Here is a 16007-nt window from a genome sequence, read left to right on the forward strand (position 1 = left end):
GTATATCACTTTAATAATTCATCTGTTTTAAAATTTACTGAACGAATATTAATCAAGACCATGCTAAAGTTGTCATCACTAAAATAATTTGAGATTTCTAGTTACACAGAATACGTCGCATTGTAATAAAACTTTCGTTTTCCACATACAACGGAATAGTAATTTCGGTGACATTCCTTTGATTTTTGTAAGTGAATAATTCTTTCCGAATTAAGAAAGGACCTAAAAGCAGCAATATCAGCTTCCACCTCAGTTGGACCAATTCCATAGGCATCGTTAAATTCTAGAAGGATTTTTCGTAGATCTTCAGTCTTAGCCTTGCATTTCATACACACACGATTTAAATATCAAAGGTGGCACACAAGCACACATGCTGGAGTCATTCTCCAATACAGAAAGATCTGCAACAAGATGTGAATGAAGATGAATTTGACTAAAACCAAATATATCCAAATATAAGCCAATAATATTGGACAAGACACCCTCAAAACATCATAATGGAGGAAAAAAATATAGACAGTGTCTCAGAGTTTACATATCTAGGATCACTAATATATAAAAAAAAAAAAATAAAAAAAACGGAAATTAAGCGCAGAATCTACCTAATCTAGCAAATCGGATCTACAACGGATTTTGGAGACATATTAAATCAGATACACTCACCATTAATCAGACTAATGCTCACCCATGGTTCACAAACCTGAGTATTGACAAAATCAGATGAATTGCAACTGGCAATATTTAAAAGAAAGATCATCCAATATATATGGGACGAAGTCTATGAAGGATGACATACGGAAGAGGCGATACCATTTCAAATTGTACCAATATTCATCAACTAGCCCATATTTGTCCAATGCTCAACGTAGGTCTCCCGTAAAATTTTTCACCTATTTCTATTTTGAGCTTCTTGCATCCGATTTGTGGTGTTGTGCGTTATATCATCCGTCCATCTAGTCGTTGGTCGTCCTCTGTTTCGATATGCCTCTTGTCTTGGTCGCCATTCCAGAACATTTCTGGTCCATCCACCATCCGTCAATCTTGCAACCTGTGCGGCCCAAGCCCATTTAGCCATGGCTATTTTTTCAACTGCATCCGTGACTCCTGTTCTTCTTCTTATTTCTAGGTTTGGTATTTTTTCTCTAATATCTATTAATATTACAAAAAGCCTAATGTGGTAAAGCTGATTAAGCTTAGAATACTAAGATGAATATTTATGTGGAGCACATGAAACCCTTTGAACCAATCAAAGACATAATCCAAAAAACATAGCAAGGGAGCGATCTAATAGAGAACCAAAAATAAGATATATGAACCAAGAAAATAAATATCTGAAAACATTCAAAACTAGAAGCTGTAGAGCGGGAAATAGGAATGAATGGAGAGAACTAATACTCGTACAGTTGACGTAATTTTGTAAAGTCATACTCGTTTAGTAACAGCAAATAATACATTAACATGTATATCGTATGCAAATAAGTAGATCTTATGTTGGATAGCTTAATTACTTAATTCAATTAATATGTTATATACGATTCTATGTCTGAGTAAACACACAAACAATATTTAAAAAATTGCAATTAACAGATCTCAGAGATTAAGAGTCAAGGTTTAACCATTTTTAATAAAACTGAATTTACTTTTTTTTAATTTTATTGTAAATATTTGAATTTTATAAATACTTATTTTTAAATATGTGAAAACTATCGACATTGTCTGCAGCTCCTTGTTGTAGTGTTCACTGAAATTTTACTGGAAATTCACATGAAAATTAACGAGAAAAAAAAACCAAGATAATGGTACTCCATGAAGAATGTCCCTTTACTTAGATTCATAAATGGGAAGAGATATCAGAACAGGTAAACTATTACAAATACTTTGGCTGCTGGATTAACGAGCCCGAATAAATCAGAGGCACGAAGTTGGATTGCACGAAAAACAAATGAAGAAGAGCTAAATAGACTAAATATAGAAAAACATCTATTGAGAACGAATAAAATAAAGAAAAACCAGCTGTTTGGGTTATTTGCTACGTAACGAAAAGTACTGCATTCCTTAATTTATATTTAATACTAAAATAAGGAATTGGAAGAAAAAGTGTCATGGCTGCTCAATATTAGAAACTGGATAGGACTAGGCTTTGAAGAACTTATGCGTACACCTCTCTCTCTTATCGTTTCCCCATTACTGAGGATCGTGATTTCTTCCAATATTCCTATCAATTTTTCTCCATTGGTCTCTATCTTCAGCTGCTCTGAGACCTTCGCGGAATTCTTAAATTGGTCGGACTATGTAGTTGGTGATCGTCCTCTTGATCTTTTCTCTCCAAACTATCGTCACCTCTGCGAACCACGTGACCGAAAAATTGCAGAATACGTTGCAGACATATTGTAGACATCCTTTTTTAATCTCGAGTTGGTTTAAAATGAAAACGTTTGTCCTATGAGCTGTCTAAGGTATGCGCAGCATTCTTCTCCAGTACCACATCTCAGAGGCATTAATTTTATAGCGCTCGCGTCCGTGAAGAGTCGAAGTCTCTGCCCTGTATGGAAATATTGAGAATACAAGGGCATTTGCCAGTGTCATCTTGATATTTTGAGAGATAGATCTGTCTTTAAAAACTTTAGTTAGGCGACTCATCGCATTTTTTGCCAAATCAATACGTCCCCGAACTTTTGCTTCACAGGTACCATCATTAGTTATACTAAACCCGAGATAGACAAAACTGTCCGCTATCTGGTATTCCTGTAACATGTTAGTCAGTTGAACAGTGTGGAATCTGTCGACCACCATAATTTTTGTCTTAGATTTATTGAAATTGAAACTGAAATTGAACATTTCTTGCTCATTTGCTGCTATAAGTGTAGTATCATCCGGAAATCTTAAATTGGAGATTCTCCTACCAGCCACTGTTACTCCACCGGCCCATCCATCTAAAGCTCATCCTCATGACATGTTCACCATACATGTTGAATAAGTCAGGTGACAACACGCATCCTTGTCTAACACCTCTCTCGGTTTTGAATTGGTTTGAGAACTTCTGATCTAGTCATACTATTGCGATATTGGACTGGTACAGATTTTTAAGTGTCTTCAGGTGCATTGGTGTGCCCATTTTTATTAAAATGGATCATAGATTTATTCAGCTTACACAATCTTTTGGTAGTCAACTAAGCATATAATCATAGGTACTTGAAATTCTCTAGACTTTTCAATGAGTTGTCTCGGGTTCAGAATTTGTTTTTGTGTACCTCTACCCTTTACAAACCCCGCTTGTCCCTGAGGTATTTGGTAATGTAGATAGGTTTCTAATTTGTTTTTGATGACATGAGTACACCTGAAGACAGTGAAATGTTTGACACATTTTTTGAAAACAGCGAAAACAGTGAGAAGAACAGCGAAATTATTTAATCAACATTATCAAGAAAAGCCACTTCATCACTCATATGTATTAAGACTAGTTAAAAAATTTCATGAAACGGAATCAGTAGTTAGAAAAGGGTAAAAATGTGCTAGGGTTGAAGCAGAAATAGCAATTTTAGATCATGTTAGGCAAGTAGGTACTAAACAACAGCTCAAGAACCTAACGTTTCGCGCACTGCTGTCATTAAATACTGTAAATCAGTACAATTGCCGCTATTGGGTTAATGAAAATCTTAGAATTTTCCACGAAACACATACCCAACCAAATGGAAATAAAAGTGGAAGAGTAGGCGGTACTGTAGACTAGCGCGAAGCCTCATGCTATGATTTCTGTATGTTTAAAATTTAACAAATACTTTTAAAGTTGAATAGAGTAATTTTATTATTTATTTAAAAACAAATTCAATAAAAGATTATGTTTGCTCCAAACGCCACCTGTTAACGTATTAACAAAGCATACGTTGTTTACTTCTGACATAACTGGCAAATTCAGACCAAATATTAAATTAATTATAAAATATAAATAAATATCATTTGATAGTAAATTTAATTATTATATAAACTAAATAATATGTCTAAAAATATAAAAATAATAATTGCATTTATATGAAATTATTTAAAAAAAATATTTAAACAGATGATTCAATTTTGTTATTAACCCATTCGCTGCCATGTTCCAAATCTGGAACAATTGTTAGTTTCGCTGCTGGTTACAAGATGTCACTGTTGGTCTTAAATCTGATGAACTATTTGTGTTCGGTATTGTCAAAATAACACGTGCATACTGAATTTACTCACTGGTTTCGTATAAGTGGTTTTTGTTGTGTGATTCATATCAAAATTTCAAGGAAGGTGCAGCTGTATAATTTCAAGCTTGATTATAGCTATCTTCCGTTGTGAAATATTGCGATCGGAGAAAGTTTAACTAATATAATACACCATTTTATATCTGCATCGTTTAAATGCTTAACTTCAAATTGAATATACCGAGTAACCTCTAGTTTTTATTTGTTCCAAAAATGGAACTTGGCTGTATATGTTGCTAATTGAGGTTTTTCTTTTTAGTTTGGAATTATGGATTTGAAAACATTTTATGGAAAGAAAACGAGTTGTTCCGCTGATACTCTGAACAATCTAATTGATGACCTAAATGAGAAGCAGTTTGATTCTGCAGACATTTACATTTATCCTCCAGCGGAATATTTTGAGGCAGATTCTAAATCATCGGATGATGTGAATTTCAATGATTGATACTGAACGCCCCAGCAGAGGCAACTCTTATTTAACAATGTGAGACACAAGAGGCTGAAGATATGTTCTCGACGAGCAATGATGAACTTCTAATAAATGTGACTCAATCTAATAAAAGAGCGAATAAATCAAATATACAAAACGAATGGAAAAGAGGTGACTTGACCCAAGATAAATATCAAGAAAATATCTCACTTTCAAATCGATATAATGTTGTCTGTGAAAGTGCAATCCATTTCTTTACACTTTTTTGGTGTGAGAATATCTTTGAATACATAAAAGACGAGACTATAAAGTATGCCCGACACAAAAATGCAAACAAATCGTTTGAGGTTACGATTGAAGAACTCAAAAGTATTCTTTGCATTCCTACTGATTTCTGGTTATTCTCAAAGGCCCAGAAAAGATATGTACTGGAGTTTGGATTTAGATCTCAGAAACGAAGCAATCGCCAACGCAATGTCGAGAAATAGGTTTAGAGAAATTTTGCAAAATTTAAATTTTTCAGATAACACTCAGCTACAAAAAATGATAAGTTTGCTAAAATAAGACCACTCATAGAACATTTAAACAGTTCATTTATAAAATATGTGCCGGTTGGTGAAACCATATCAGCATCTGTTGATGAATACATGGTACCGTACTACAGCCACCATAGCTGTAAACAGCGTATTTAAGGGAAACCTATTAGATATGGGCTTAAATTTTGGTCTGAGAATGTATTAAATGGTTATCTTGTGGATACCGAACCTTACCAAGGGAAAGGAACCTTACTAGGAGAGAGTAACTTGGGGCAAGGTGGATCTGTAGTTACAACTTTTGCCGAGAGGGTAAAGCATAATTTTTCAGATCAAAAATTTTACTTTTTTATTGACAAGTTTTTTACTGGACTTCCACTGATAAGGGCCATGAGTGAATTGGGGTATGGTTGCACGGGCACCATTAGACATTTAAACCTGCTTAGAGTAAATATATGATGACTGGAAACGAACTGATCGGGAATAGTGAATCAATGTAAAGAACCGGTATTTTGTGACGCTATCCGTGACGACGCCATCTTGTAGCGTTAGTTCCATTACCCGTGACAACGCCATCTTGTAGCGCTAGTTCCGTGTCATGATGTGCCACATATGGTATACTTCCTATTTATATCGTCAAAAGATTAAATTTGGAATAAAAATTGACCTGTTTTGAGCATTTTTACAAAATCCAATGAAAATTGCCAAATATCAGGGTTAACCCGTGTTCGGTGGTCAACCCGTTGTTGGATGCCACAAGAAAAAGAAGTAACTTTAAACATTACTCAGGTGTGGAATACTGATTCAAATTTTAGTAACTTTCAGAAACATTTGTTCCCTCTATACAAACAAATTATAAAAGCTATACTTACTTTAGATTGGGGATGAATAAGACTAACTCCATGTTTATTAATAGCTATAAGGAGCATTTCTGGATAGTTGGGATCAGTGGTCTGCTTCACTTCAAAGAAGGCTGATCCAAAAGTGGGCCAACGGTAGACTATTTTTAAAAATGTAATTTTCGCGTCTTCGGGACTCATTCCAGCGTCTTGATTGTAAGCCGCTACTATCGATCTCTTCCAGTCGTTAATACCTTGTAGTTTGATCAGATCCGCTGGAATTAGCTCACGTAGCATTTGTCTGAAACACAATAGAAATAAATCATTATATTTCCAACATAACTACAAGGTTCAAAAACAAAAATAAAAAGGTAGACTTACGGTATGGCTTGCAGTTCTTGTTTACTTTCTCCAAACCGAACTCTATATACTATAGCGGCCAGTTTGATGGCTTCCTCTTTACTACACTTGTGATAGCCTCGGATTAATTTAGGTAGTTCTTGATGGAAATGGAAAATTAAATCCGCATTTCGATCCTTACCCGGCACAGTGTTTGTCCACAACTTCTTCATGAAAAATACTTGGTATGAAAATTGCGGTGTGATGCCATCTCTTGTTGGACGTGCCTTACGGATCCAATCTGTCAAATGCCGCACAAAATCAAAGAAGAAGTCTCCTTCCGGAACTGAGATTACCTGAAACAATACAAAAGTTATTTCAATAAATAAATAAAACATAGGATGTGTTCAGGGCCTAAAATACGTTTATAATAATAGTTTAACTCCAGACGAGTGGAGTTTTTTTCTACGGTTGTTTAACATTTGGCTTAAAACATAGATACGATCATATAAGCGAATATATCGGTAATGTTTCTGTTGAGAGTGTCTAAATGGCGTTACGCATTGTTCCATGTACTGATAATGGCGGTTTTACTTTAGGTGTAACAAAGGGTGTAATCTGTAACAATAAAGCATCATGTAGATAATTGGGTGCAATTGTTTCACAATAAAACAACACCTCAGTCAGAACAGACACTTTAGATCCCAATTTTATTGTTAGGGCTTCGGCTATCTCTTTCTCAGATGTAGGTATGTGTTATCTTAATGCAAATTGTACAATGAGAAATTTGGCAGGTACAAATACAAGATTATACTAAATAATTATTTTTATTAAATATAATGAACCAAAATTTAGTGAACAAATCTTGCCTAAGCTTTACAATAAAATAAATGTAAAAATATAGTTATGGGTAATACAGAAATACTATCACGTCTGAAGGAGAGCTTCAAATGGAGATAAGTGTAGACTGTAGTAGAAGCACCATAGATGTTGGCTGTGGCGGTAGTAGCATTGATGTTGGCTGTAGTGTTAGTAGTACTGATGTTGGCTTGCTACACCCCTTTAATAAACAGTTGTTGTGGTGTTACTTGGTGTTAATAGGGTAGTAGTCCCACTAAAAAGGAGGATAACAAGAAAAAGTCCATAATAAAAAAACACAATTATCGAATAACTGTCACTGTAACAGACATGAAAAAGAGAAGAATCAAAGAAGCAGCCCTCATCGTACTCAATGAAGAAAAATGTGTAGCAAATCCATTAGCCGAATATAGCAGGCTGTGGTTGCCAATACTTAAAAAAGAAGTTACCAACAAGAATATACTAACAATATCGGAATAGGAAACCACGTATCATACACAATACATATGCAACACACAACACACGTTCACTAAACAGGAACACTCTACACATATACAAACATTTACAGCACTTTCATCAGCCGCCATGTTTTTCGTACAGACAGATTTGACAATGACGTATATGTTTATAAATTTATAAAGAAATATTTATTAAACAAATATTTTTTCTTTAAAAAAGAAATAACATTGCTCATAAAGAAATAAAGGCTTTAGAAAATTTATAATATATTATATGTGTTGTCTTTACATCGCTTCGTTGTTCTTTTTCGTACAGGTATCAATAATAACCAATTAAAAAAAATGATTTGCTAATTGTGGCACTTTATTTTTCTCAATAACTAGACTTTCTTTAGTATTTTTTATATTAATTATCTATATTATTTATACTACTAACCTAACCTGTTTTTTACAAAATGTCTGTTCGAAAAAAATGGATGACACTATTTTTGATGAAAAGTCCTATACTGAATGCTCAGATAATCAGAGTTTGAATTTCCATGGGTCAAAAAATCCACCCTCATATTTTTTCAGTCAAATGTGGCTGTTACCTATGCTACCGTGAGCAAAAGAGAATCAACCTACAATTGAATGGGTGATTGGAAAAAGGATAACATTCCTGTGAACCATGAAGATATAAAAAAACTGTTTTGCGCCCAAGCCGCTAGTTTTACTAAAAACATTTCTATTTAACATTTGTATACCTGGACAAGGTACATTTAATGCCAAAGTACTAACAGTTCATGCCTATTAGGTAAGTAGTTATTGATATTTGAAAGTACAAAAATCTTATCCTTTTTCCACTCAAAATCGAAAACGTGAATAAGACAAAATAAAACATGGCATTTATATTATTTTTAGTCTTCTGGGTCACTGTTCTCTCTATTTGGCCCCTCTATTTTAGAAGGCCCTGTAGTCTTCTGGTATATAATGTATTTTTTTAGAAATATCTTCGTTATATGCTTTCGAGATGGAAAGGTTTACATTATCTTGTTTCTTCATATTAAAAAGACCATAGGTTAAACCATCAATGAATTCAGTGAACAAATGACTATTTCTTTTCAATATCTTTGTCAGTATTTTTAAAATATTGTGGCCACCAGCCTTTGAAATCCAGTATCTCGGTATTTGTTAGCCGTTTTACGTGGAACTCATTGTTCCTTTTCTTGGAATACGCAATGATTTCGTTGTATTGATCAGGAGAATAAATCCTTTTAATTTTTAATTTAAGAGCGCTTAATAACTGAGAAGTTTCTGTCACAATGCAAAAAACGATGGCCTCGGATTGGAAAATATTGATGGATTTCTTGAAACCTACCATTTACGGTCAATGCAGTAAACAACCTGGTTAAAGTGTGATTACGGTTTTGTCCTGCGGATGCATCACTACTAAAGACATGCAAGATTTTTACTTCTTTGGGATATGCTGGGTAATGAAGTCCAAAACCGACGTACTGACTTCATTGGAGCTTCGCTGAGCATCTCCCTCTGTGTATGTGTAGAACATCGATATATCATTGCCAATGCTATGGGCATTAAAAACATAATATCAAAGTTTGCGTAAATGAAACATTTCTTGACACGTTTTTTACGTGTATCAGTAATATGATCCTTTTTCCGCTCAACAACAATGTTTTTATATAAAGGCGACCATCGAATTGATCGTTTTTGCGCTCAGTCGATAGAAGACACCAATATTCATAAAATGGCTATCTCACTTTAATTCTTCATATTTTTGGAATGATATCTTTTTTCCAATCACCCATTCAATTTTATTGACATAACATAATCATGTCAACAATCTTGGCGGTTATACACACCGTTTTTCAACTAAATTATTTAATAATCTTTTTTGAGAACGATTTTCATAGTGGAAATCGAAACGTCAAAATGTTTTAGGTAAAATTTAATTATTGTCATTCCAATAAATTGTGGCTTAACGTAGGTTTACACATGTACTGATTATGGGCGCCAGTAGCAGTAGTGACAGTATTCTGGCGCCAGCATTGGTTTCCATTTCTGTTGTTTTAAACGAGCGTGGTATTTAAAATGGCGCCAACTGCAATTATACATGCAAGTAATGTTACTTTGCAAATTTTAGCATTAGAAATGCAAAAAAAACACTGGAGAAAATATTGCACAAAAAACGGAAGCGCACATTGTGTGTCCGTCTATGGATATCACGTCGAAGTACGTTACCCAAACAGCAAAGTACGTTTTGAGTACGTACAATTTTGGTACTGTACGTACATGATGTAAAATGTACGTTTTAAGTACGTACACTGCGGTACATACCAGTACGTACAGAAGAGTACGTACTATTACGTCTTAAGTACGTACCATGAGAAAGAATAGCTAAACATATTTATTATGTTAGGTTATGTTAACCTAACCTAATTTGTTTGGTTAGGAATTTTCCACCTCGAGTACAGTTTTGATGTGATAATTCATTGCAAGACAGTTCCATTTAGATTTTTTTTACTTATTTTTAGTGTTGGTGCTTATAGTGTGGTTTCCTGTTTTCATTATTCAGTCGAGTGTTTTTTAACTTATATAGTCATGCTGAAAAATGTATTTTGTGAGTGAGGAAGTATATTTAAAACAAAACCATTTGGTAAACTTTAAGTTTTATAAGTTTTGCTTGTTTTGTACTTCAAATATGAATAATAAAGATATATTCACCTATATTTACTTTTATTTACATAAATCATCATAAGTGTGTATAGTATGTACATAATACGTATAGGTATATAGTATGTACTGGGTACATACCTTCAATATGTACTAGGTACGCACCTTCAGTACGTAGTAGGTATGTACTTTCAGTACGTACTAAATATGTACCATAAATTGGAAAATGTACGTCTTATGTACGTATTAAGTACGTACTTCGTACAGCAAAGTACGTACATTGTACATACTTTATGTCCCATCAGTACGTACTTAGTTTGTCTTATGTACGTACTTGTGCTTACTGGGTAGGGACATCTAATAATTTAATAAAGATCATAAAGACCCCGAAGCATATTTGAACCATCTGAGAATGACTCAAGATCAGTTAGAGTTTTTATTAGAACATATCTTCTTCTAAATGTGCCTATCTTCTAGAGATGTTGGCGACCACATTGAAGCATCTTATTCTATTCAAAGCAGCTCGAAATAGATCAGTTGATGTTAAACCAGTTCACTTCCTAAGATTGGCCAGCCAGGATATACGTCTACGTCTAGGGTCTCTTAGAACATATATCCAATAAAATCCATCTAAGTCAGATACTCGCATGGGAGATGCCGAATGCTGCGTATTTTGGATTTTGCAGCATTAATATTAAACTTTTTTGCAGTGTCCACCATTTTACCACCATTTAGAGCCGTATCTCTTTGAATCCTATTTTTATATGACAGAAATTTGTGGTTCCATAGGCAAGGGTATTATTCGTTCATCTCTAATTCTAAAAACGTTTTTATTTCCTCTGTCGACCATTTTCTCGAGCTTGCTTTTGAGCATTTTGCTTTTGACATTGTAGCAGAAATTACAAAAGCAACGCTTTAAAAATGGGAACTGGCAGCAATAGTACAACTGCATTTTACTTTGCTGGCGTATGAATTAATGCCACCATTTTACAGGCGCCAGTTGATTTGAATTTTTTTCATGTACCAATAAACTGGCGTCAATAATAGTACCTATTTATCGTAATACTCTAAAAAACTCTATAAAACTCTAATTATAATCATAGTAAATCTTATTATATATGTAATGTTAAATTATTAAATTTACCTTGTCTGCAATTTTAACAAAGAGACTAAATCCTTCGCTAGATCTTAGATTTAATCTTTGACTAATATTCTGGCAAAAATCTTTAGCTCTAGTACTGGAATCAACTTCAAAAGCTTCATCGGTATCATCTGGAAAATACACTTTATGAAATATTTGCGTTGTCATATGTTGAATGGCTTCAACTTCGACTTGATGGGGTGGATATTTTCTCTGGCCATTTCTTAAAGTCTTTTGCAGCCTTTGGAGAGAATCTAAAGATATTGGATGTCGCCTACTTCTAAGGAAAATAGTTAGTTCTTTTAAGAGGCTTTGGGAGCAACTGAAAAGTCCAGTGGCCAGCCACATTAATTCCCAGCCCCTTTCTTCTGATAATCTACAATATAAAAAAAAAATATTTTTATCTTCAAATTTAACATAGAATAAAATAATTTAAGTAAATATACGAAATAATTAAGAATATTCACACATTTAGTAAGTCTTCTTCTTATTGTATTGTGATGTTAATCCAGCTGTCATGTCACCTGTTTGGGGATCTTTCTAGTGGTCTTTTTGGATTGGGTTTGTGTTTCATTTAGTAAAGTGTTCGAAACAACTCAATAAGAAATGGAAACACCATGTATTTACATGTTAATGGCCACAAATGTTAATGGCCCTGTATAGTTCTCCGAAGAAAAAAAGTTTTGGATATTAAGTCGTTTCCCGTACAGAGACCGAGGCGTATAGGATGGGCCACCCCGTATATTAAAATCAGAAAATATACAAACTTTTAATTATGCAAGAAGTCTATTACAACAATGAAAATACCTATAGGAAAACAATAAGTTCTTGTTACTTTTGCGGATGACCAGTGGTTGTTCCAAAGGATCGCTTTAGATCTAGAATTCATAATTAAAAAAAATTTACCATAAATATCAGAAGTAAATATTATAAATACATAAAAAACAGAATATTTGCTGATTAAATAGCTAGACCATATTTGACTTACTAATTAGTGAGGATAAGTCAGTTATACAGGTACAGTAGTTCAAATATTTGGGTGTAATGATAGATGACAGCCGAATCAGAGAAAGGGAAATAACATACAGTATACAAGAAGACCCAAATATTAATTCCTTACCTATTTCTATTATCTGTTAATTGTTTCATAATTTGACAATATATCTCATCTCTGAGGATTTCATGCTTAAGCGGTCCATCAAAAATATGATCCGTGTACTCATTTCCTAATCTAGGTCTCTTCGATGGCAAATCTCCCATATATTTTAATATAGCACTGAACGCGAAACAAGCTTCTTCAGCTAGTTCTTCTTTCATCAACAATTTCTTCAGAAGGGGTTGTTTGATGGGATCTCGCGAATGTCTCCAAAGATCGTCATTGCCTCTTCGGTTGGCGGTAAGGGTAAGTGCTTTCGACATTGTTCGTTTAAGTGGGGGACGGAAATGGTCGATGGCATATTCGGCTAGAGTGTGGGGTCGGTCTCTGGATTCGGTGCCGTTTACTGAGTATTGTTGACTTAACCTTCGGCCGTGCTCGGCTCCTGCAAAATAAGAATAAAAATAAAATTATAATAGACTAAATTAAGTTGTTTTTTATCACATAACTTGCAACTTTCACTGCTGCACATGTGTTATTTCAACATTAACGGACGCACGTGATATTTGGATTAATATTATCAATAGAGTTTGTTTATTAGAGCTATTAGAAAAACTAAAGATGGTAAAGCTATAGGACCTGACAAATTTTATACATAATTCCTGAAACTTTTGGATGAACAAGGAATAAAATCGATAACGACTATATTTAACAAAATATATATAAGGTGGTCCAGAATTATGTACATTAATTTCTAGAGCTCATAGTACGTCCAAAAATAAGGGTACTTCTTTATGTACACTTTTTTATAAAACTGAATAATAAGGGAGATACAACCCTTTAAAGGGGTGAATTGAAATTCTTATTTTTTCAAATATCTTCCAAACGGTTTTGAATACGGAGTTCATATTTTGGGAGTGGTTATAAGACATTAGGATAATTAATTTCATGTCACCACCTACCACATCCTATATTAATACAGGGTAGTTTTGGAGGGTAAGTGGGGGTTATTGCGCCACATGTTTTTTAATTTTTACATATTTTAAAAAAATATTTTAAAAATTGTTTCCTTAGTCTTTTCTACGCAAAAAAGGTGCTCTTGTAATATTTCGATAGATATCACCGATTTCGATTTATTTAAACTCGAAGGTATACATGTATTTTATTGTAATCGTTACATTTCTTAATATTCATCAAGTATAATAGTCTCAAAAAACTCAGTAAGATAATAGCAACAGAGATGGAATGCCTGCGAAGATGCTGCAGAGTAACAAGAATGGATAGGAGAAGTAATGACGAAATAAAGCAAAGAACATCAATAGAAACGGACATACTAACATATATAGAACAAAAAAGACTAAAGTGGTATGGACATGTAAGAAGAGCTAGCGACAGCAGATGGATAAAAAGAATAACCGAATGGAGCCCCATAGGAAGGAGGAAAAGAGGACGACCCCGAAAATCCTTGAGGAACGAAGTAGACGACGCCATGAGTAAGAGAGGACTAAACGATGGAGAATGGAACAACAGAGAGAGATGGAAACGGTTGAGCGAGGGAAGGCAGTGAATACTGTAGAATCCCTAAATATATATATAATAGTCTCCCGTTTTCAAGTATGCTTTGGAATTGACACTTGTGTTAGCAACAACACTTTAATCTCAAGTAGTCTATGGATTGTCAGTGACGTTTAATAACAATTAAATTATTTTATCTACACTTTTATTGTACTCGACAGTGAAATTTGTTTAACACGTCTCTTTTGCTATATTTTTAAATTTGTTTGCCCGCAATATGGCACACTATTCAAATTCTGAGATGACAGACATACTTTTAGTATTAGGGGAATGTTCGGGAAATGCTGCTGCCGCTGTAAGACGCTACAGAGAAAAGTATCCGAACAGAAATATGCCCAATACCAGGACTTTTGTAAGTATTGAACGACGACTGAGAGAAACCATTTGTCTTCAAAGAAGGAATACAGATGCTGGTCGTCGTAGAGAAGCAAGAAATGTTCGCGTTGAACAACAAATATTGGATGCTGTAATAAATGACCCCACAATAAGTACACGCAGGTTGGGATTAAGAACGAATATTTCCCATCAAAGTGTTTTAAGAGTTCTGCATGAAGAGCAATTACATCCTTACTACTATCGACAAGTGAAGGAATTGTTACCTGGCGATATGCCACTTAGAGTTGATTTTTGTGAAGTATTGCAAAATAAAGTTCAAACTGCACCAAATTTTTTTGCAAATTGCACATTCTGTTTACAGACGAGGCCACATTTACAAGACAAGGTATGTTCAATTCTAGAAATATGCACTTCTGGGCTGAAGAAAATCCAAGGGCTACAATGGAAACTCACTTCCAACACACGTTCAAGATAAACGTTTGGGCAGCTACTTTAGGAAATAGTTTCATAGGATACCATATCTTTCCCGGAACTTTAAATGGTAACATGTATTACAATTTTCTAGACAATATTTTACATGATATTTTGGAAGATATTCCATTACAAATACGAAGAAACATGTTTTTCATGCATGATGGTGCTACATCACATTACACAAGAATTTGTAGAAGGTGGTTACATGAACATTTCCCTGATGGGTGGATAGGCCGGGGTGCGGATGCACCGATTCATTGGCCTGCTCGTAGTTGTGATCTTAATCCAATGGACTTTACAGTATGGAGTTATTTGAAATAAAAAGTGTATAACACTCCAATTAATCCAGTAAATGAATTAAGAGACAAAATTGAACAAGTATTTACCGATTTACAAAACGATCCAGTAACATTAAATGGATTAATGCGTTCGCTAAATAAAAGAATTAGATTATGTATTCAGCAAAATGGAGGACATTTTGAACAGTTGTTGTGAAATATTATTTTCGCCATTAATTAAATGTTAAGTATTAAGTTTTCCATTAATTTGTAATATTATTGCTAACACAAGTGTCAATTCCAAAGCATACTTGATGAATATTAAGAAATGTAACGATTACAATAAAATACATGTATACCTTCGAGTTTAAATAAATCGAAAACGGTGATATCTATCGAAATATTACAAGAGCACCTTCTTTGCGTAGAAAAGTCTAAGGAAACAATTTTTAAAATATTTTTTTAAAATATGTAAAAATTAAAAAACATGTAACGCAATAACCCCCACTTACCCTCCAAAACTACCCTGTATTAATATAGGATGTGGTAGGTGGTGACATGAAATTAATTATCCTAATGTCTTATAATCAGTCCCAAAATATGAACTCCGTATTCAAAACCGTTTGGAAGATATTTGAAAAAATAAAAATTTCAATTCACCCCTTTAAAGGGTTGTATCTCCCTTATTATTCAGTTTTATAAAAAAGTGTACATAAAGAAGTACCCTTATTTTTGGACGTACTATTAGCTC

The 16007-nt window shown here is 34.0% G+C and overlaps 1 protein-coding gene across 1 annotated transcript in view; it reads right to left on the reverse strand.

Annotated features, from left to right (window-relative positions):
• Positions 1 to 16007, reverse strand: part of ck (unconventional myosin-VIIa ck) — a 215250-nt gene that overhangs the window by 14843 nt on the left and 184400 nt on the right. The window contains exons 18-21 of the mRNA XM_072532811.1: positions 12618 to 13038; positions 11501 to 11873; positions 6413 to 6726; positions 6065 to 6332 (exon numbers count right to left, since the gene is read on the reverse strand). Of these exons, the coding sequence (XP_072388912.1) occupies positions 6065 to 6332; positions 6413 to 6726; positions 11501 to 11873; positions 12618 to 13038 (1376 nt within the window). The remainder of the gene's footprint in view (positions 1 to 6064; positions 6333 to 6412; positions 6727 to 11500; positions 11874 to 12617; positions 13039 to 16007) is intronic.

This window comes from Diabrotica undecimpunctata, chromosome 5 (assembly GCF_040954645.1).
Source record: "Diabrotica undecimpunctata isolate CICGRU chromosome 5, icDiaUnde3, whole genome shotgun sequence".
Taxonomy (NCBI): Eukaryota; Metazoa; Arthropoda; class Insecta; order Coleoptera; family Chrysomelidae; genus Diabrotica; species Diabrotica undecimpunctata.